Genomic DNA, 21,950 nt, shown 5'->3' with positions numbered 1-21,950 from the left:
GTTTTTGAAGACAGTCTACACAGTCCTGGGGATCACAAGCTCCTTCAGTGGCAGGGGTAACAGTAAAGAAATCACAGATCCCTAAAATACCCATCTCTCTTTGTACTATTAAAAGTCCTATCTTCCCATCCTCAGCCCATTTGGTTTCCTCTGTTTATCCATTTTAAATATAGGACAATTATTCAGAAGTCTTCTTTGAGCTCTCCCTTAAGGTATTTAAATGTTGCCTTTGGCATTAAAGTATCCCAATGAAAAAAGGTTTTGTCATTCACATGGCAAAGAGTTCCTATTTGACAACTCTTCCCCATGGATGAAAAACAGCCAAATGTACTTTATTGGGCACATATTGTAATGTAGAAGATGGCAGGATGGAATTCCTGCCATCTTCTACATTACACATATAAAACTCTAAATGGGCAGTTAGGCAACATAGTAGACAGAGCTCTGGACCTGGAACCAGAAAGACACATGTCCCTGAGTTCAAATCTGGCCTCAAACACTTCTGAGCTGTGTGAACCTGGTCAAGACACTGCATCCAGTTTGCCTCTTTATCTGTAAAATGAACTGGAAAAAGAAATGGTAAAACCTCTCCAGTTTTTGCCAAGAAAATAGGGTCATAAAGTCAGATACAAATGAGATGAGTGCACAACAACCGAAAACCATCAATAGTTTATTGCCTTAATCTTTCTTCATTAATAATACTTCAATATAATTATTGTCCCTCCCTCAGTTCTTACCAATTTCACTGTATCTTTTGTTAAGTAATAGAAAACCAAAGTCAGAAATCGATGCCTTGTTAAGCTGCGAAAATTTTGAAATCTGCCTCCCTACATCTCATCGAACAGGTGGTGGGTTACAGGAGCTGAATGAGGGATACAGTGTTCAAGATGACTAATGTGTTGAATTGGTATGATTAATTATTTGTTTATTTGCAAAGTTCAGCTCCTTCCTCTATTGTTGTGATTATCAAAGTGGGCGCCACCGCCCCCTGGTGGATGCTGCAGCGATCCAGAAAGGCGGTGATGGCCACAGGTGCATTTATCTTTCCTATTAATTGCTATTAAAATTTAAAAAAATAATAATTTCCAGGGGCACTAAGTAATATTTTTTTCTGGAAAGGGGGCAGTAGGCCAAAAAAGTTTGTGAACCACTGCTCTATTGCCTTCTCCAGGGTAAGGGAGATATTGGGGTCTAACCTCAATGTGGAAAACAGCACCAGTAAATATTTTTTAAAGCCTTACCTTTCATCTTAGAACCAAAACTGCATATCGATTCCAAAGCAGAAGAATAGTAAGGGCTAGAGGCAATGGTGAATTAAGTGATTTGCCCAGTCACACAGCTAGGAAGTGTTTGAGGAAATATCTAAACCCAGGACCTCCTCTCTTTAGATCTAGTTCTCAATCTAGTGAGCCCCCTAGTTGCCCACTCCCAAGCAAATACTTTTAAATAATATTAAAAACAAAATAAGGTCCTGCTTAGTACTTCTACATTCTACATTTCAAAGAACCTGCAAGTAAAGACCCAAATACTGGAATTTTCTGGCTGTCTTCTATTTTAAAAATGCAGGTTTCTTTCATCTCTTTTTCTCTTCTGGATAATTTTACTTCTTTCTTTCCACTAAAATTGTTCATTACACTTTGTGGATTAATAAGTGGGTTGAATTAAATCCTTGTCAGTTTTTTTCCCCTCCAAATCCAATCTTTCTCCACTAATTTTATAATTTAATTAAAGGAGCTATCAAGGCTGTCTGACATGATTTGTTTTTCATAAGCCCTGTGCCACCTTCCCCCTGTTTTCATTGTTTCAGCCAGCTGCTAAAACTAGTGAGGTTTAAATGCAGATAATATTTGCTATTAAGTTATAGATCAGAATTCAAAGTGGCCCAATTGTCATCCTTAGGACATCCTTTTGCCAGGCAGCAGGATGTGAATATTTAACCAACTTCTACTCCCATACCATCCTCTGATTATCTTGTCTTTATTTAACCTTACCAGCTACATTATTTATTATTATGTATTCTATATTACTGAAGTCAAATCAACAAGCATTACTAAAGCTTAATTAATTAATTAAAGCTTAGTCAGCCCCCTATTTGGTGCTAGTCCTCTGTGCTTAGCTCCTTTCTAATCTCCTTTCTTAACAGATTGTGCCCATGCCTCTGGTGGACTTCCCTTCCCTCTGCTTCCTCTTAAACTCTCTTGTTTCCTTCAATGTTCAACTGAAATGCTGCCCCTCTCCCTTTTCATGATCTGTTCTCTCCCATGCTGCTACTTCCCCTCTGCAAAATTATCTTCAATGCTATCTTCCATATATATTTTTTCTCTATACTTAAAGGTGGTATATACTGTATCCACTCCAATATGAGCTCCAGAAGGGCAGGGACTATTTCCTTTTTCTCAGTGTCCCTAACACCAAGCCCAATGCATGACCTTATATAACCCAGAGGGGATGCACAGTATGGAACCTGGAGGCTTCCACTCACTCAAAAGATGGAACCTCAGGGGATGCCTACTCTGACTTCAATGTGTTCTATGAGTTTGTACTTCAACAACAATAGGTGCTTAATAAATGTTTGCTGGACAGAATTCTACTTCTTGAGGGAGAGAGTGTCATGACAAACAGAGCTGTGCCTAGCAGCAGCTGAGTCAGATAAGGCTTGTAAAGATGGCAAACCATTTACAGACATTGTTTCCTGTGTCTCCCACTTACCACTCACCTAGAAGGTAAGGGCTTTTAAGAAACAGAGGCTTTTAGAGGTTAAATGGCTTTCCCAAGGTTACACATATAGTACTTAGTATTTGAATCCAAGTTTTTCTTGCCTGATTATTCTATTGCATAACCCTCATCAAAAAAATTGGAGCTAGAGAAGTAACACAGGACCACTATCCATGCCACCATCAGGGTCCAAGATGATGTGAAAGATCACCATAGACCTCTATTACTATCCTATAAAAAAAATAATATTTAGAAGCTAGATAAGTCCCTCAAAATTGCAGGAAGGAATGGTCTAAAATGAAAGCAGTAAGCTTATAAGATAAGCAAGATAGTCTCTATTTCCAGAAGCTCACATTCAAAAAGGTAGAGACAACACATAGAAGATGGTCCAGCTACAAGGTGGATGGCAGAGGCCCCTTGGTTCTTAGGGTGCTTCAGCAAAGCAGACAATTAATGCATCTACTCTAGTGACATTTCCATTGATCAAACTATAGTTCTTTCACTATTTGGCAGTGCCCAGGATTTGGAGGATAATATTTTTGTCTGAGAATCTGAATTTGAACCCTAGAGCTATATTGAAATTACTTTCTGGATGTCTACCAATAATTCTCAGAAAATAACAGCTAAATCAGATGGCCTTTTTCCCAGTTTTCATTCTCTTTGACATCTTTACAGCTTCTGACTCTATCTACCACCCATCTCTTCTGAATGCTCTCTTCATTAGATTCTGTGACATTGTTCTCTGCTGGTTCTCTTCCTACTTGTCTAACTACATCTAAATCTCCTTTGATAGACTAGCATCCATCTTTAACTCATAAAAATGTCTGCTAGTCAAGGAGCAGTCCTAAGCCTTCCCTTTTCTCTATATATTCTACCGTTTCATGGTCTCATCATCTTTTGGCAGATGACTCCAAGCACGGATCGAAGTATCCCACCCTAATGACTCACCAGATTCCACTCATAGATAACAAGTTCTCATCTAGACAACTCCAATGGAAAACCTACTCACAATAGAAACTCAACATTAGAACTCATTATTCTCTTTTCCCTATGTCTCTCTTCCTCCTCTTATTTCTGTGGAAAGAGTTATATCTTTCAGTTACTTAAGTCCCTAACCTAAGGCTTAGGGTTGTTTCTTCCTTTTCATTCGCTCCCATCTCATATCTAATTAATTTTAAAATCTTATTCATTCTTTATCTACATCTATCATACCTATATCCTTCCACCAGCCTATTGAATTTGCCTCCTAATTGGTCACCTTGATTCTACTGGATTCCTCTTCAAAGCATCCTCCACACAATAGCCTTAATAAAATTCATGTGACACTGATCTGAGCATGTCACTCTTCTGTTCATATATTTTCAGTGGCTCTGTATATCCTTTCAGACATAGTACAAACTCTCAATATATTTTTGAAACCCTTACTTTCTGTCTTAGAATCAATACTGTGTATTATTTCTAAGGAAGAAGAGAGGTGAGAGCTAGGCATTGAATATTGAGTGACTTACCAAAGGTCGCCCAACTAGAGTATCTGAGTCCAGATTTGAACCCAGGACCTGGCTCTCAATCCACTGAGCCATCAAGCTGCCCCCAATACAAGTTCTTTAGTCTGACATTTGAGCTTCTGAACAAACTGAATGGATTAAGGTTCTCTATACTCAGAATCTACCAGTCTTTTCAAACTTGTTTCACATTCACATTCTCTAAAATTATTCCATTCCAATCAAAGAGTCACTGTTCATTCTCTGAATTCAACAGTCAATCCCCGGCCCTCAAAGAACCATAGAAAGTCAGGTAGGGATCATCCCATTAAATGCATTCATTTTCCATGTGAAAGAAAGAGGGTAAGGAGCAATTAAACAGTTTGTCCAAGGGGGCAGGAATAAGAAGAGGAGACAGGATTGGAAACTTGGATCTTTTGACCCTAATCTCAGTGTATACACCATTGACCACCACTATAGGGATGCACTTGCATAAGTTTTTAAAATACATTTCTCCATGTCCATCTTTTTGTAAGCCTTAAAGGATTGAAGGGTGAAGTAGAAGGCAGAGAAAGATAGATACCTCCTCCATGTAGCCTTTCTTGATCACTTATATGGAACTAGGTAGCACTGTGGACAGCACTAGAGTCAATTAATACCTGAGTATACACTAAGCCTCATAAACTTACTTAAACTTACATAAACTTACACTTAAAACTGTGACTTTAGGCAAGTCACTTAACCTCTGTCTGACTCAATTTCCTCATATGTAAAATTGAAATAATCATAGCTTCTTTCTCTCAATGTTGTTTCGAGGATGAAATAAGATAATATTTATAAAGTGTTTAGTACAATATTGGTGTATCTTGTTATTCTGTCTTGTCCAACTCTTTCTAAACTCATTTGGGGTTTTCTTTGTAAAGGTAATGGAGTACTTTGCCATTTCCTTCTCCAGTTCCCTTTATAGATAGCAAACTGAGGCTTTGGTCCCTAGATTTATGACTCCCATGTAGTTCCACAGTATTTACTTATCTGTATACAGTTGGATTCCTCCCTTCCCTCACCCTAGTATAATTCATGATCCTTAAGGATAGGGATTATTTTCTTTTGTCTGTGTCCTCAGGTTCTAACACAGTGATCTGTCCATAACAGACGCTTAATTACGGTTTGTTGAATTGAACGGAAGATGTGCCTGTGTCATGTTTTCATTATTTCTCTCTTAAAAGCTGGCGTTAATCAGTTAATGCTGTTGTCAATTATTCTGCCTATGTCCCCAGGTGACCAGAAAAATAGATAACTACTCCTCTAGCCATCTAGCCTCATTTGCATGTGTTCTAATCTTCAAAGCATGACTTTTGAGGCTTTTAATCAATAGTTATTTGAGAAAGCTTGTCATTACTTCCTAATTGTCCAAATTCATTCTCTTCATTTTTTTCTTATTAAAGGCAGGTTTTTCAAATGAGTCAAGTAGATCAGTAATTTTGGACTTATTATGAACTTCCAGTCCTTTTTCCCAATTACCAGCAAGGCTCTATTTTTCTTTCCCGTTGTGGTATTTTCCTCCAGCATCTGAAGGTCTCCCACTCCCATTTCCTAATGTTAGTTCACTGAGCATTTTAGATACAGCCCAATCTAAATTGAGTACCATGTTAAATTAGCCTGTTCACAAAAATACAGAAAATAAAAATAAGAATAACATCAGGTGTTATTATATCATAAAATTATGAATAAAATGAAAATAACACTAATAATAGTGGGCAAGTTTATATAGTATTTTAAGGTTTGCAAAGCATTTTATAATTATCTCATTTTATTCTTACAATAACCCTGGGAGGAACATACTGTTAATGTCTCAAGTTTCCAAATAAGGAAACTGAGAGAGACATAGTTTGAGCAACTTGCCTAGGGCCACATAGCTGCTAATTATCTGATTTAAACTCAGGTCTTCACTCCAGGTTCAGGGAGCTGTCCACTACACTACTAGTTACCCCTACATTCATTCCCACCCTTGAAAAGTAACTTCTACTATGTCATTTTTTTGATAATGAATCATAATTAAAATAGGTAACATTCATATAAAAAGGCATGCTTGCTTGCTTTTCCTTTTTTCATGGTCCCAACTGGTGATTTCTTCCCCCCAAGGAACTTGTTACCCCATCCTACAACTTCACAGTAAGGAAGTGCTATAGGAACCTTTGATTGCTATATAAATGCTTATTATTGTTGCAGTAGCTATTGTATTATACCAATGTCTCTGAGACAGGGCTTATACCCAACTCTGCCTGATTCCATAGTTAGTCCTCTACCCACTATGCTACACTGTCTCACAGTAGATGTACTTTCAAAAGGAGATCTTATAATACTTAATCCTTTCCAATAAAGTGAATTTTATCTATCTATCTATCATCTTCATTAGATGATTTGAATCATTTGAATATCATATATTCAAAAGCAAAAACAACTTCAATATCTTTCCAATACTCTGATAGCATTTTTTCCTCAAAGGCAATAAATATTTTTTGCATTAAAATTCAAATCATGACCAAGCTATCCCATTGGAGTTGGGAATAACCATTTCTTAATCCCAGAAGATTTAACAGTTAACCTTGTGTGTTTTCAATGGGTGACAATTTCCCAGCATTCTTTACTTTTCCTGGAATTCCCTGGTCTTGGATCCCAGTGTTGTGCCCTGGCTTGGGTTTATTTATAAATTTGCTAAAAACCATGCTGAGGGGGGCTTTTTTGGGGGTCTTTGACTTGAGCTTGAGCTTGGTAGGCGGCTGGGTCTCTGGCTCTTTGTTCTGCTCACTCATCTGAAGGAATCCCTTTCTCTCTCACTTTGTTGTTATTAAATCTTATAAAAATATTATACTAGGAGTATTATATATCCATTTTTAGTCTTACAACCTATAATTAACTCATTTTTACAATTAACCTGCTGAATATCCATTGTATTTTTCCAAGGCCAAATTGGTAGGGGAAGTCCTAAGGGAGTAGATTTCCCCTATCCCTTGTTGTAACGAGCTTTTCCTGTTACTATACCATGTTCTTACTGCATTTTCTCCAAACTTTTCTATTTTTATTTCACATAGCTGGTTAGCTAGTATGTCCTCAAAATTCTCTCATGAGCCCCCGTAAGTGTTACTGAACTCTAATTCCATCTAACTGAAGGATAATCTTGTATAATAAAAGTCTTATCTCCTACTTTGTGATGAGCATTCCCTTTGGCCCACCAATTTCCTTTTAAAGTCTAAAAGAGCCATTCAGTCAAGAGAAAAGGGAACTAAGCAAAATAAACCAGAATCCAAATCTCTAAGAAAACAAACTTGAAAACCAGTAAACAATAATGAAAAGGAAGCCAGCTGTCCAAAACTGTGCTTTGTTGTAGCTGGTCATTCTTCCACTCTTAGAAAGTTCCTTAAGAACCAACAAGATTGAGAAAGAGATAGAGAAGGAGAATGAAGTACCTTCTAACCTGACTTCAAATAATCCATTTTTTATAATGCAAGAATGTGAAATAGAGGAGGGAAAGAGGTTCATCTGAATATTGGAAGACTCTGCTTAATTATTCCCATGTTTCCCAGACTAAAGGAAGCCTGATGTAGTCAGTAAAATGTTGGGCTTAGGGTCAGGAAGACCTACATTTATAGATCATGCTTTTGAGACTTGGCTTTGGGGTTCCAGGGAAGTCACTTCACCTCACCGTGATTCAAACACTTCCCTAGAATTGACAAACTCATCATTTGTGTTCTTTGTGTATATTTGGCAGGGATTGGAGGAGGATGAGTGGACAGGGATGGAAGTACTTCCATGTGATATCATAGAAACACAAAAAGTAAACACACACACATGAACAATGACAACAACATCACTTAGATATTACTATTACATTTGCTCACATTTCTAGAGTGATTTCATTATGTACAAAGTGCACATCACATGTTATTTTGTTCTTTCTCCCCCTGCCCCCCAATAAGCTATTGACCAAGATTGCTGCACCAAACTTAACATAAGGAAAAAAAAACTCTAAGGTGATACATGAAAAATGTAAGACTTAACCTTATGCCAGAAGCTGAAGAAATCAATGAATTTGAGTGATGAAGTCTCATCAGCCTTCGGATTTAACTTCCTCATTTCTTCCATTTGTAGAAGAGGAAGGACAGTGCAGAAAGGTACATGGGGCAGCTGGGAAGGGGATGTTGGATGATTGAGGAGGAGTGGAGGTTGGATAGATAGGAGCATGCAATGGAATGGATAATGAGTAGGGCACAAGGGCAAATGTCAAGAAATGCCAAACGGTCTGGCTTCCAATCTCTCTAACCTATTTTTTCTCCTTCAGAAATGATATGTCAAAGTATTCAAGTTCTCTGGAGATATGGCATCAGGAGATCAAGTACAAACAAATCCTTTCCCAAGTACACCCATCTCAAGACAAGCACAAAAAAGATAACTCATTCTGCATAGTCCCCTCTCTACTACCAAGTGAGCCCCAGAACTTTCTCCTGTGAGCGATGCCTTAAATGCATGTGCCCAGAAACTGCCAAGCAGTCAAGTTCTGCCCTTGAACAGAAGAGAACCAGTTTTCCAGAGGTGTGAAAAATGAAGGTTTCATCTGGGGAGTTCTACAAGGAGAGGGAATATGAGAAAGCAAATAACACGCTGCAAGAGAATCCTGTCACTTTTTTTTTTACTCATTCTTAGACCAGAGAGACAGTTCTCTCAGTCAAGGAGAGACCAGGAATCTCAATCAGAAATCAGAGTGGAGGTCAGAATGAGGTCTCATAATTACTAAAATGGAACTTCCTTTACAAAAGAAACTATGGTATATTTACTGGGGGCCTCTGAACTGTGATGGTGAATAATTAAAACCACTCTGGAAAGTACATTCTGCACTACTGATTACTTTACTCATGCTGGGTTTTTGTTTGACTGGCTAAACACTCCCCACAAGATGACCCTTGTCATTTGTCTGAATGAACAAAATATTCTATTTTCTGTAAAGCCAATACAGGACGCATCTTGAACATTAACAGTGCTCTCATTGTCCACTCACCATATTGGCATCGAGGTCCCTGAAACCCCACAGAACACTGGCACGCCTGGGTGTCTCCATCCGCACATTGGCCTCCATTGAAGCAAGGACCTACTGAGCAGAGGGCTAAGGGGTTGGGTGGAGGCAAGGGGAAAAAAATAAAGATAATCCTCAATCTTCCCTTCTCCATTCAAACTCAACGGAGTCTACTTGCCATTTCCTATAATACAACATTCCATCTCCCATCCCTTGACTGGAGTGCCCTCCCTCTTCATCTTTTCATCTTGGAATCCTTAGCTCCAATCAAGTACAACCTCCTCCACACCTACCCCTTTCCTTTCTTGAGTCCCTAACTGCTAGCTTTTCCCTTCTTTTCCCCACACACCCCAAATTATTCCTAATTTACAATGTGTGTGTATATGTGTTTAGGGGTGGGTGTGTTTGTATATGTACATTAAAATGATTTCAATGTTTGTCTCCCCTTTCACAAAAAATGTGAGTCCCTTAAAAAAAGGGACTGTTTTCATTTTTTGAATGCCTTCTTCCTAGGCAAATACCTGGCAAAGAGTAGTTAGATAAGAACTATTTCTTGAAATAAATTGAAATAAAGAACTTTGTGGAAGGAATCATACAATTCGAAACTAAATCACTTGACAAATATTTATGGGGAGCCCACCCAATTAGGGACATGTTCTAAGCCATAAAAAATGGTTTCTGCCTTCTGGGAGCTTACACTCTTTTACTAATGCTTCCATTGTCACCACCATCTTCATTGAGAGCTCATATTTATAGCTCTAAGTTTTATAAAGCATTTTCTATAATAATTTGATTATCTCTTTTGGTCAGAAAGATAATTCCATTTTGACAACATGATCATCGGCTCCATTTCCCCCCTAGTTTCAAGTAAGGCACCCCAATGGTTTGGCCAAGGTAGAAAGTGGTCAGGATAGGACCCCATATGGGCAAGCTTTGCGCTGCTGCTGTTTAGCATGGACAGCCAAGAGCAACTTCACTAAGACATTTCAAGAGCAGAAAAAACATTGGGCAGTGCAGCAGGACACCAGTGAAGTCCCTAAGGTAAGGGATGGCAGGAGAGATGAATCACTGTGTTGCCGGGCTGCATTGATTGTGACACACTGAAGCTTTTTTAGCAGCTCTGCTGTGACCCTCAACACAGAATGCAGGTAAAGGAGGAGCTCAGCACGGGCCATTTTTCTCAGTGTGAGTGAAAGAAATAACAGGGCTAGCTCTGCTATTTGAGGGCTGCCGAAAATATTCAAAGGGATCCAAAATCCCAGCATGAAAGGGTTCCTATTTTTTTTTCAAAAGTACCACATACAGCCCCTTAAGAAGTAAATGACCCTCCTGCTTCCTCAATTAATAAAGCCATGGAGAAGCTGAGAAACCTATTTAGATTTCCTACAGTGATTTCCCCATTGAACTGGATTCCAGATGACAAACCTGACGATAGGGGAAACCAGCAAAAGGAAAAAAGGAGATGGAAGTAGAGGTGTGCCCTGTCTGGCTTCAAATAAACCTCCTTTTAAATACAGAGATGGAGCATAATGCTTTCACAGCACCCAACCCAGCATTAGATGCTCTTAACAAAAATGATCTCGGCTGTTTCTTTGTCCGTCCTGCATGTGTTTTCTCTCCAGAGAGCTGCTCTCTGTCTGTAGGAATTCTAAAGGTACCTAAAACTTGGCAGCATACAATTGAGGCCCCAAACAGCCAAAGCAGGCCTATCTGCTTGTTCCTGGTGGCTTTGGATTAGATGGAAGCAATGCTATAAAATGCTTATAGATTGACCCCCTCCGGCATGCCCAATCTCTCACTTATCTTCAATTTCCTCCCGTCTATTGACTCATTTTCTATTACCTACTATATGCCCACATCTCCCCCATCCTCAAAAACCTGTCACTTGATCCTTCCATCCCCAATAACTAGAGCCAAACTCAGAAAGGTCTTCTTCAATGGGTGCCTCGACCTTCTTCTTACTCACTTAACCCTTTGCAGCCTGGCTTCTGATCTGATCATTTCACCAAAACTGCTCCTGCAAAGTTACTAATCATCCCTTAGTTGCCAAATCCAATGACCTTTATCTTTATCCTTATACTCTGTCACTTCTGTGCTGCCTTTGACACCATTGATCACTCTCTCTACTCCTTGATATTCTCTTCTCTAAAGATTTGTGGGACTCCACTTTCTCCTGGTTGTCCTTTTACCTATCTGACTACTCCTTCTCTGTTCCTTTGCTGGACCCCCTCCAAATTATGTGCCCTAACTGTTGATGCCCCTCAGTCCTGAGATCTCTTCTCTTTGCTCTCTATTATGATTTCACTTGGTGATCTCTTCAGTTCCTATAGATTTAATTACCATCTCTATGCTGATGATTCTCAAATTTACCTATCATGCCCTAAGTTCTCTGCTGACTTCCACTTGCACATCTCCAACTGCCTTCACGTCCAATAGACATCTTAAACTTAACATGTCTACAACTGAACTCCTTATCTCTCCCTCTTAGCCTACCTCTTCTCTTAAATTCCTGATGATTGTCAAGGGAAACTTCATCTTCCCAAATCTCTCAGGTTCAAAAGTTTGGTGTCATCCTTTGCTCCTCACCACTTTTCACCCCCATATTCGATCCATTGCCAAGATCTGTTGTTCATCTTTGCAATATCTCTCTAATATACCTGCTTCTCGCTTCCCAAATGACCCAGTGCTTGGACTATTACAATAGCCTGCTGATGGGTTTGTCTACCTCAAATCTCTCCCCACTTCAACTTGTCCTTCATTCAACCACCAAAAGGATTTTTTTTCTAAAGTTCATCTCCAACCACATCACCTTCCCCCACTCAACAGATTTCAGGAGTTGCTTCTCACCTTCAGGATCAAAACAAAATCCTTAGTTCAATTCAAAGTCTCCATAACCTAGTCCTTCCCACATGCTTTTCCATTTCCATTTTTATTATACCTTTAACCCTCACCCCCAAATCTCCTTTGATCCAGGCATACTGGTTTCCTTGCTATTCCTCAAGCAAGGCAATCCATTTCTCAGCTTGGGACATTTTCTCTGGATGCCTCCATGCCTGGAATACTCTCTTCTCTTCATCTCTACCTACCAACTTCCCTAGTTTCCTTTAAGTCCCAACTAAAATTCCATCTCCTATAAGATTATTATTTCAAGCCTCTTATTTCTAGTGCCATCCTTCTCTGTTAATTTCCTGTTTTTCCTCTCTATATTTGTTTATTGTGTCCCCTCCCACCTTTCGATTGTGATCTTCTCAAGGCCAGAGACTGTCTTTTAACTCTTTTATACTCCCAGAGTTGAGCATACCCTTTGGTACATGGTAGGTACTTAATAAATGTTTATTGAATGACTTACCATGCAGGCAGCCAGGCTCATGTTCTTGCCGGCTCCAGCCAGGACAGCACCTGTAGACCGTCTGATGCTGCATGCTATATACCTGTCTGTAGACAGTGTAGTAGCCGGTCCTAGGAAACAGAGCAGCAGGGATTAGGGAAACATCATCCTCTTTCCCATAAGACTTTACCCAGAGCTGCCATGTTAAATCCACAAGGCCTTAGGTTAATCCTTCTGCTCTGCCTACCCCTCAGTAGTTTTTCATCATATATCAAATAAAAGCTGAAAAGTTATTTTGCCAAAAGAATGTGGATTCACTTCTTTCTTTGAAATGCTTAGAGTTATCCAGGTCATAATGTCAACTCCTTGATTCTACTTAATCCCATTAGCGATGGGTAATGACCTTCCCTTTGAACTTCACTTAGCAAATGGCTCTATAATTCTCTGGTATCGCTGGGGATTGTAAGGATGTCTGTTTATATATTGTCTCCAGCTAGACTAGTAGCTCCATGAAGGTCTTACCTTACCTTGCCCTTAGAGCACTAAACAATGTTCTGAAGTCAATGAGTCAACAAACATTTATTAAACACATCCTACGTTCTAGACACTGTTCTAAGCACACAAGAAAAAATGCCTGTTGACAAGGAATTTACATTCTCTTGGGGGGGATGGCATGCAAATAACAAGACATATACAGAGTACATGGAAGGCACCCTGAAACTGGAAGGCATTGGTACCTGGAAGCACCAGAAAAGGCCTCCTAATAAGATGAGAGTCAGGTTGAGCACTGAAGGGAGCCAGAAAGCTAAAATATGGAGGTGAGGAAGGAGCATTCCAGGTGTGGACAGAGAGTTCTAGCAGCCATTTAACAAATATTTATTCAATGGATGATGAATGAAGTGGCATCTCAAAAATGAAGACTGCAAAGTCAAATGATAAAGACCTAAAGATTAAAGTACAATTCAGTTCACTTCAAAAAACAAATACTAGGGGGGCAGCTAAATGGCTCAGCAGATTGAAAGCCAGGTCTAAAGATGGGAGGTCCTGAGTTCAAATCTGACTGTACATACTTACTCGATGTGTGATCCAGGGCAAGTCACTTAACCCCATTGTCTACTCTAGCCCTTATTGGTCTTCTGCCTTGGAATATACTATTGATTCTAGGGCAGAAGGTAAGAGTTTTTAAAATAATATTAAGATCCTACAATGTGTAAGTCACAATGCTTAAATAATATTCTAAAAATACAAAGATTAAAAAAAATAAGTGTCTATTAAATTCCTACTTTGTGCTGAGTAAATTACTAAGTACTTTACAAATATTATCTCATTTAAACCTGGGAAGTAGAATCTATTATTATCCTCATCTTTTTTTTTAATTGAGGAAATTTAGATTAGGTGAATTGCAGAAGTCTCACAGCTAGGAAGCAGGAGAGATGCTATTTGATTCCAGGCTCAGTGTTCCATGCTCTGTACTACCTAGTGTGTTTTCAAAAAAGAAAATAAAATTGTCTCCACTCTCAATGAGACTTACATTCTACTAGAGAGGAGAAGATATAGTATGTATACAATGCAGTAGTAGGAAGCAAAATAATTCCAAGAGGGAGAGAGAACCAATAACAATCAGTCAACAAACAGTTATTAAGCATCATTTATTAAGCATCTATTGTGTGCCAAGCTCTGAGCTTTGCACTTAGAATACAAAGAAAAAAGTTCATTAGTGCCTGCCCTCCAGAGGCTTATATTCTATCAGGAAAGAGATCTTGAATGAGAGATAGCATCTGAGCTATACTTTGAAATCCAAATTCCTCTCCTTGGAATTCAAGTTTTCTTTTTTAATTATGACTTATGGTCATAGATTTATTTCTATCTATAGAGCTGGCAGGGACCAGAGAGGTCATCTAGTCCAAACCCCTCATTTTACAGATAAGGAAACTGAGGTCCAGTGCAGCTAAGGGACTTGCCTAAGGTTATAGCTAGTAAGTAGCAGATCAAGGATTTAAACTCAGATCTTCTAAATTTAGATCCTGAGTTCTTTCCACTGCATCATGCTGCATCTCCCCCCTGAATCCTTAACTAACTGTCTTTATTAACTCTAAGTCTTTGCTTATAATGTTTTCCATTTATTCGCCAGTTTTTTCAGTCATGGCCACCTCTTTGTAACCCCATTTGGGGTTTTCTAGGCAATGATACAGGAGTGTTTTGTCAATGCCTTTTCCGGCTCATTTTACAGATGAGAAAACTGAGACAAGCAGGTTTAAGTGACTTACCCACGGTCACATAGCTAGTAAATGTATGAGACAGAATTTGAACTCATGAAGATCAGTCTTCCTGATTTCAAACCCAGTGCTCTATCTACTATGCTTCCTAGCTACCCAGAGATGTTAAGCATGATCTCATTGGTGACAAAGGAGAGTTGGATTTGAAATTCAAGACATTTTTCTACTCTCTTCCACTGGGAGTATGATTTTAGATCAAACTTAGTCAATGAATCTTTCTGCATTTCACTTTCCTTGTATGTTAAAAAAAAAAAAGATGGGAAAAGACTATACAACTTCTAAGTCTCTTCATAGTCTATACCTATGATCCATTTAAACTGAGTAGTGCTCAAAGGGTATGTCCCTAGAGTTAACAATTAAATTGAAAAGTTTTTTTTCATAATAAACAATAGAAGTGTCAAATTATTTCATTTTAGAATATTTAATTGGGTTTTGTCTATCCTCTCACTCAACCTCCCCATATAAGGATGAAGAAAGGAATGAATGAACGGGCATGTACTAAATGTTTACTGTGTGGCAGGCGTTGTGCTAAATCTAGAAATAGAAATTTAAAAAGTGGGACACCCATCCTTTCCCTCAAGTAGTTTATGTTCTAAAAAGGAAAGATAACATTTAAAAGAAAGTTGTTCGTGGATGGATATTTTGGCTTAGGAAATGACATGGATGCTAAGTGGAACCAAAGAGAACGTGATTGACATGCCCTTTCCAGAAGCAGTGATTGACCTAATTTAACTAACATTAACCAGAGGAAGATGTGGAAAGGATTAGCCAAATGGTGCCTGATTTTCAAAAAGTCCTGCATTGGCATATGTATGTATGTGTATTATGTATATTATGTGTATATACACACACCATCTATATATTACAAGTAATTATATCATAAATATATTTTTGGTAAGTTCCAATTTATATTTAACCAAATCCCCCAATTAAAGAAGCCTCCTGAATCCACACATATGGTATTCATTTATATAGAACTCTATCAAGTGCTGGATCTCAGTGTTTCCCCCGCAAATAAAAGAAGCCCTTGAATGTTTGGTAAGAGCTATTGTGAGTGTTACAAAATTCTTTCTGAAATCTTTACTCCTCAGAAGGATGGGATGTCATTTTCCAAGAGCAGAGAGAGATGTTTCTGTTTTTTATTATGTATCACAATCAGGAGAGAGCGAAAGGATCTGACAAAGTTCAGGTTATTGCAGGCTTCCTACTGCTACAAAAACCCCAAGGGTGGGTCTGAAATGAATTTAAAACTGTTGATTCCCTGAGATTTCAAGTGGGTTCCCAATTTTATACTGACACCGTATTCCTTGTTTGTACTATTAATCTTCGGTCCTCAGCTAAATGCCTTTCTAGAAGTTAGAAGTAGCAGCATCAAGCCAAAAACAACCTAAATCTGGCAGAAACTTCAAGTAGTATCATGGCAGATAACCAAAATATCCATCCATGAACATCACCCTCAAGCCCCAGTACTTAAGATAAGTGTCTTATTATTCAGTAGTGAGCCTTGGTCTATATATGGAATCATTGTCCACCTCCTGTGTGCCCAATGTGAAATATTGCCCAGCTTCATAAGCTTTTTGCTTTTTGTTATAACATAAATAAATATAATAAATAAATATAACAAAATAAACTTGATTATTTGATATCAAATAATTATTATTTGATAACAAAATAAAAGTGATTATTGAAGGGGGAAAAAAAGCTCTTGTCCACAATTACTCACAGATATATTCTACTAAAAACCATTTAGATTATTACACTCAAAAGCTAGCCCCTATTCAGTTTGTTTTCAAGACATTGGGAATTGGGTTGGAGGGAAGGTGAACCATTACCTTCTTACATATTCCATGCACCATCTTGGTCCAGTACAGCCTTGCTTCCATAGCTTCATAGTACGAGTGAAGGGTTGGACACAAGGTTGGGGAAGGGCAACCATACCCAGAACTTCTTCCTCACACACGTTGGGCCTTAGAGAAGAAAAGGACAACAATACTAAGCTTATAAAACATATAACCCAATTTCTCAATTTCAAGAACAACTTGAAAGCAGCCAACTCTATCTTTCCAGTATTTTAGAGAAAGACGTAAGATTCTACACATTTTTCTGGATATTGATAGATCATACTGTTGAATCCTATCAAACTTGAAATTTACTGAAACACCTAGTTCTTTTTTTTTCAGATGGAGTCTATCTAACCTCTTCTCCATTTTGCATCTACCCAAATGGCTTTAAAAAATGTATGAGTAAAACCTTACATTTATCTCTTATACATCTCACTTTCAAAAGGTTTAGCCAAGGGCTCTAACCTGACAAGAATTTTTTAAAACCTGATACTCTCTCCAACATGTTAACTATCACTCCCAATTTGTGCCATCTGAGGATTTGAGTCATTTGCCATCTATGCCTTCATTAAAGTTAATGCTAAAAAGAGCCAACCTGCAAGGGCAAACATAGAATCCCTAGGACACTGCACTGGAGCCATCCTTCCAAGTTGTTATTGAATCATTAATGACTATATTTTGGGTCTGGTCATTTGACCAAGTCTAAGTGCATTGAACTTGCACAAACAGCTAGCCTGCTTGTCTAAATCTTGCTCAAAAAAATAGAATGAGAGTTATTGCCAAATTCTTTGTTCAAATCAAAATACACTCTAACACATTCCCTTGATCTATTTCAAAAGGAGAAAAAAAAAAACAAGATTAGTACAGAAGAACTCGCTTCCTAGAGATGTTTGACTGATTCTGTCATCATTGCTTTCTCCTCTAGGTGTTCACTAACCTCTTTAATAACACAGTAATATTCATCATACAGAATTTTGTAAGAAATCAAAGGCAAACTCTTTGGACTGTAGCTCACATTCTTTCCATACTTCATAATTATGGTTGCTGTTTTAGCTGATTAGTCATGCCCTACTCTTCATAACTCCATCTGGGGTTTTCTTAGCAAAGATACAGAAAGAGCTTGCCATTTCCTTCTTCAGCTCATTTTACAGATAAGGAAACTGAGGCAAGCAGGGTAAAGTGACTTGCCAAGGGTCATACTGCTAGTAAGTGTCTGAGGCTAAATTTGAACTCATGGCCTCTTGACTCCAGGAGCAGCACTATATCCCCTGCACCATTTTACCACCTCACATAATTATTGGGATAATCTTTAAAATGTGACTGCAGATTTTTACATTACCTATTTTGTTTATGACTGACAGCTTTATCATGTAATTTATCTTCCAAAAAACTTTGAAATACTGATCTCTTCAATCCTAGCATCAACTTTTCCCTGAACTCTTTTAACATAATTCATATTCTTTATCTGTACATCACTGCAAAAAAATCAATTAAAAACAATTTCCTCAGCATCTATGATGTTAAGTACTGACGATACAAAAAAAAATTATAATCTCTATCCATCAAGAGCTTGTAATTACTAAGAAAGGAGGGAAAGACTGCCTCACAGAGGAGGCATCTGGACTGAATTGGGACAAAAGACAGGGATTCTGAAAGGCAGAAATAAGGAGAGAATGAATTCCAGGAGTTGGAGATGAACTGTGCAAATTTACAGAAGAAAAAGATGGCACAGCACACGAAGGAAGACTGTTAGTTCAATTTGACCCAAATGCAAAATTTCTGAAAGGGAGTAAAAAGTAAGAAAGCCTAAAAGATAGGTAGTACCTAGAAAGAGAAATTCTATTTCAAATAACTAAAAACCCATCAAATATGTGGGTATATGCCCAGTTGCAGAATTACAACTACCAAGTCCTCTCTGCAGAAAAATGGGAAGATTTAAATTATTGGAAAGGTATTTATTATTCATGGTTGGAAAAAATATATGCATATATATATATATTTATGGAGAGAGGGTATATATATGTATGTGTATATATGTAATTATATGTGTATGTATAGGTATGTATGTACATATGTATGTATGTGTACATATGAAAATGTACATATGTATATATAAAATTAAGCTACTTAAGCTCAATTTTAATCTTATCACAAAAATTAATCCCCAAAAGATAAAGATAGCATTAATTTGAAAGAACTAAAGATCTAGAATTTCAAGGAAAGTGGCTATTTAAAGGAAAAATGAAAGTACCTGGTGCTTTCATATTTTAAACTATGTTGTAAAACAGTAATGATCAATATAAGATGGTTAATAATGGAAGAGTAAAACAAACTAGATGGATATGAAGCAAGCACAATAGTGCATGGCATAATAATGTCTAGGACACAAAACAACTGTAGATTGCTTAACAAGAAGGTTATTAAAATAGTATACGATTTGGCAGAAATCAGACTAGACTAGGTTCTTATACCATATAACTCAATGATATTTATATAGATACATGTCCTAGATATAAATATAAAGATCAAGTAATATTTTAATTAAAGAACAACAGAAGATAATTTTCAGATCTATAATTAGGAAAATAATTCTTAATCAAATGAGATTTCATTCATGAAATTCATGAAATCTAAAGTCAACAATCAAGAATGGAGTTCCTAGTCACCAAGTGGCATAGAGTGTGTGAGGAATGGCAAGTAGGCTAATATAAATGAATGGAAGAATGGAGGGAGAAGAGTTTAGTATAAAAAGATTGGAAAGAATAGAAAGGGCAAGGCAGATAATAATAAGAATTCTGGGACTGGTGACACTCCCTAAACCCACCAGCCAAGCCTCCATAGCCACCATCTCCTGTGGAGGGAAGGCCAGTCATCTTCACCACTCAAAGAATGGTGATCTAGCTTAGCTAAAGAGAAAGACATTCTGAGGGATATGCTGGAAGTAGCATGCACCAGACAAATTAAATTTCCATCAACTCCTTGACCACCATCTATCCTTAGTTCCTGATGGAGACAACCTCAAGAAAAAGAACATAAAAGCCTCAACAGTAGTAATGCTTTCAGCCCAGTCCCCTCAGCAATCATCCTGGGGAGTGACTTCTGTAAAAACCTGTCAACTGTTGCTCAAGGTGCTACAAGGGCAGTTACTGAAGACAAAAGAAAGTTCTTGCCACCAAAATCTTTGGAACTTACCCATCAGTGCAACTTGAACAACTGATGTGACTTTACAAGTGGAAATTACACTAAAGAAGAGGCATTACTATTCACTTTATCATTAAGGACCATGGAACCTTTCCATCTGACTTGCAATTGAAATCTTTCTCTATGTGTAATCTCCACCATTAGAATTTGGACTTCTTGAAATTTGGGATGTTCTTACTTTTTTATTTGTGTCCCTAGTGCTTAGAACGCTGCTTTGCACATAGCTAGTATTTAATAAATGTACATTCACTCATTCATCTTGAAGAGCTTTAAACATCAGAGGATTTTATATCTGATTCTAGAGGAAAGAGAGAGCCACTGGATTTTAATGGGTAAGGAGGTGACACGATTAGACTTAGACTTTAGGAAAATCACTTTGACAGCTGAGCAGAGGATGGATTGGAGTGGATATAGACTTGAGACATTGAGACCAATTATAATTTTATTGTCCTGGCAAAAGGTAGCAAGGGGCTGAACTAGCACAGTGGTTTTATGAGTAGAGGGAAGAGGGTTTATATGAAGGATACTGTGAGCAAAGTAGGAATGACAAGATTTGTCAACAGACTGGAAATCTGGGATGAGTGGAAGTGAATATATGAGAATTAATGACAGTTCCCAATAAATGAATGGCTAAAGAATGTGAACAGAACCTAATGTTTGACAAATCAATAACCAAATGAAAAGTGCTCCAAATCAGTAATAATGATAGAAGTACAAGTTCAGAAAGCTCTGAAGTTTCACCTCTCATCTATCAAAGTGGATAGAGTTCTGGACCTGGAGTCAGGAAGACTCAAGTTCAATTCCTACCTATGTGAATCTAGGCAAGGAACTCTGCTTCTGTTTGGCTCAGTTTCATCCTATGTGAAATGGAGATGATAATAGGATCTACTTCCCATGGCTGTTGTGATTTTTAAAAAATGAGATAATACTTTTAAAGTATTTGAAACCTTAAAATGCTATATAAATGTAACTGTTATTAGAATATATGTAATAATACACCCCCTGAAAAATCATTTAAAGTTTTGTGAAAATGTTGTAAAGTGTTCATGCCTTTTGACCTAGGACATACATCCCTAAGGAGATCAGTAACAAAAAAGGTCCTTTTGGGACAAAACATTTCTATCAGTACTCTTTGTGGAACAAAAAGCTGGAAACATAATGGGTGCCAATTGATTAAGAAATGGCTAAACAATCTGTGGTTGATGAATGTCATAGAATATGCCATGAGAAATGACTGTGAAGTAGCGAGACATGACAATTTGGATAAAGAATAAAAAAAGCAAAACCAATCAAAAAGAAATAAAAACGCACACACAGTGTGCCTGTGTGTGTGTATGTGTGCGTGTATGAAATATTTTAAAATAGAGTTTAATGAATCAAAAAGTCAAGATCTGTAAGGGTCCATAGAGACTACAGAGTCCAATTCACCCCTTTTACAAGTGAAGAAACTGAGACCCAGAGATATGAAGAGACTCAAACAGGGTCACACAGCTAATCTGAGTCAGCATTTGAACCCAGATCTTCCTGACTCCTTCTTGAGCCCAAGGTTTTAGGTATACATATGCACTATGCTACCTAAAAAAGCATGAAGAGGGAGCATTGCAGAAATGACTTTAAATGATTTTTAACGCATTTTTAAGTGGAACAGATTTTTTTAATGTAGAGAGCTAAACTATAGAAATCATTTGAAAAAAATTTTTATTGATTACTTTAGTTTATTTTTATATCATAGTAATTTCTCCTAGGATCCTGAACCCCTTCTTTACTGCTCCAATAGAGATGTCTCATTTAAGATATGGGATTTTTTTAAGAAAGGAAAATGTCAGTGTAACTGATCAATAGATAAAAAGTATGGAAATATGTGCAATATGCACATATTATGGACCTCTCACCTCCACCAAAGGATGGAGAGGGATGATTTCTTATTTCTTTTCTTTTGAATTGTGCTTTCTAATTTTGTAAACAATCATTTTCGTGTTTTTTTCGAACTGTTCTTTATATTGCTGTAATCATTGTATAGATTGTTTGATTGGCTCTGTT

At 37.7% G+C, this 21,950-nt stretch overlaps 1 protein-coding gene across 1 annotated transcript in view; it reads right to left on the bottom strand.

Moving 5' to 3' along the window:
- Positions 1 to 21,950, bottom strand: part of MEGF6 (multiple EGF like domains 6) — a 784,368-nt gene that overhangs the window by 707,018 nt on the left and 55,400 nt on the right. The window contains 3 exon segments of the mRNA XM_044669545.1: positions 9,250 to 9,354; positions 12,614 to 12,723; positions 16,701 to 16,835. Coding sequence (XP_044525480.1) covers positions 9,250 to 9,354; positions 12,614 to 12,723; positions 16,701 to 16,835 — 350 coding nt within the window.

The sequence above is a fragment of the Gracilinanus agilis genome, chromosome 3 (assembly GCF_016433145.1).
Source record: "Gracilinanus agilis isolate LMUSP501 chromosome 3, AgileGrace, whole genome shotgun sequence".
NCBI classification, from domain to species: domain Eukaryota; kingdom Metazoa; phylum Chordata; class Mammalia; order Didelphimorphia; family Didelphidae; genus Gracilinanus; species Gracilinanus agilis.
This window is presented reverse-complemented; position numbering and strand designations above follow the sequence as displayed.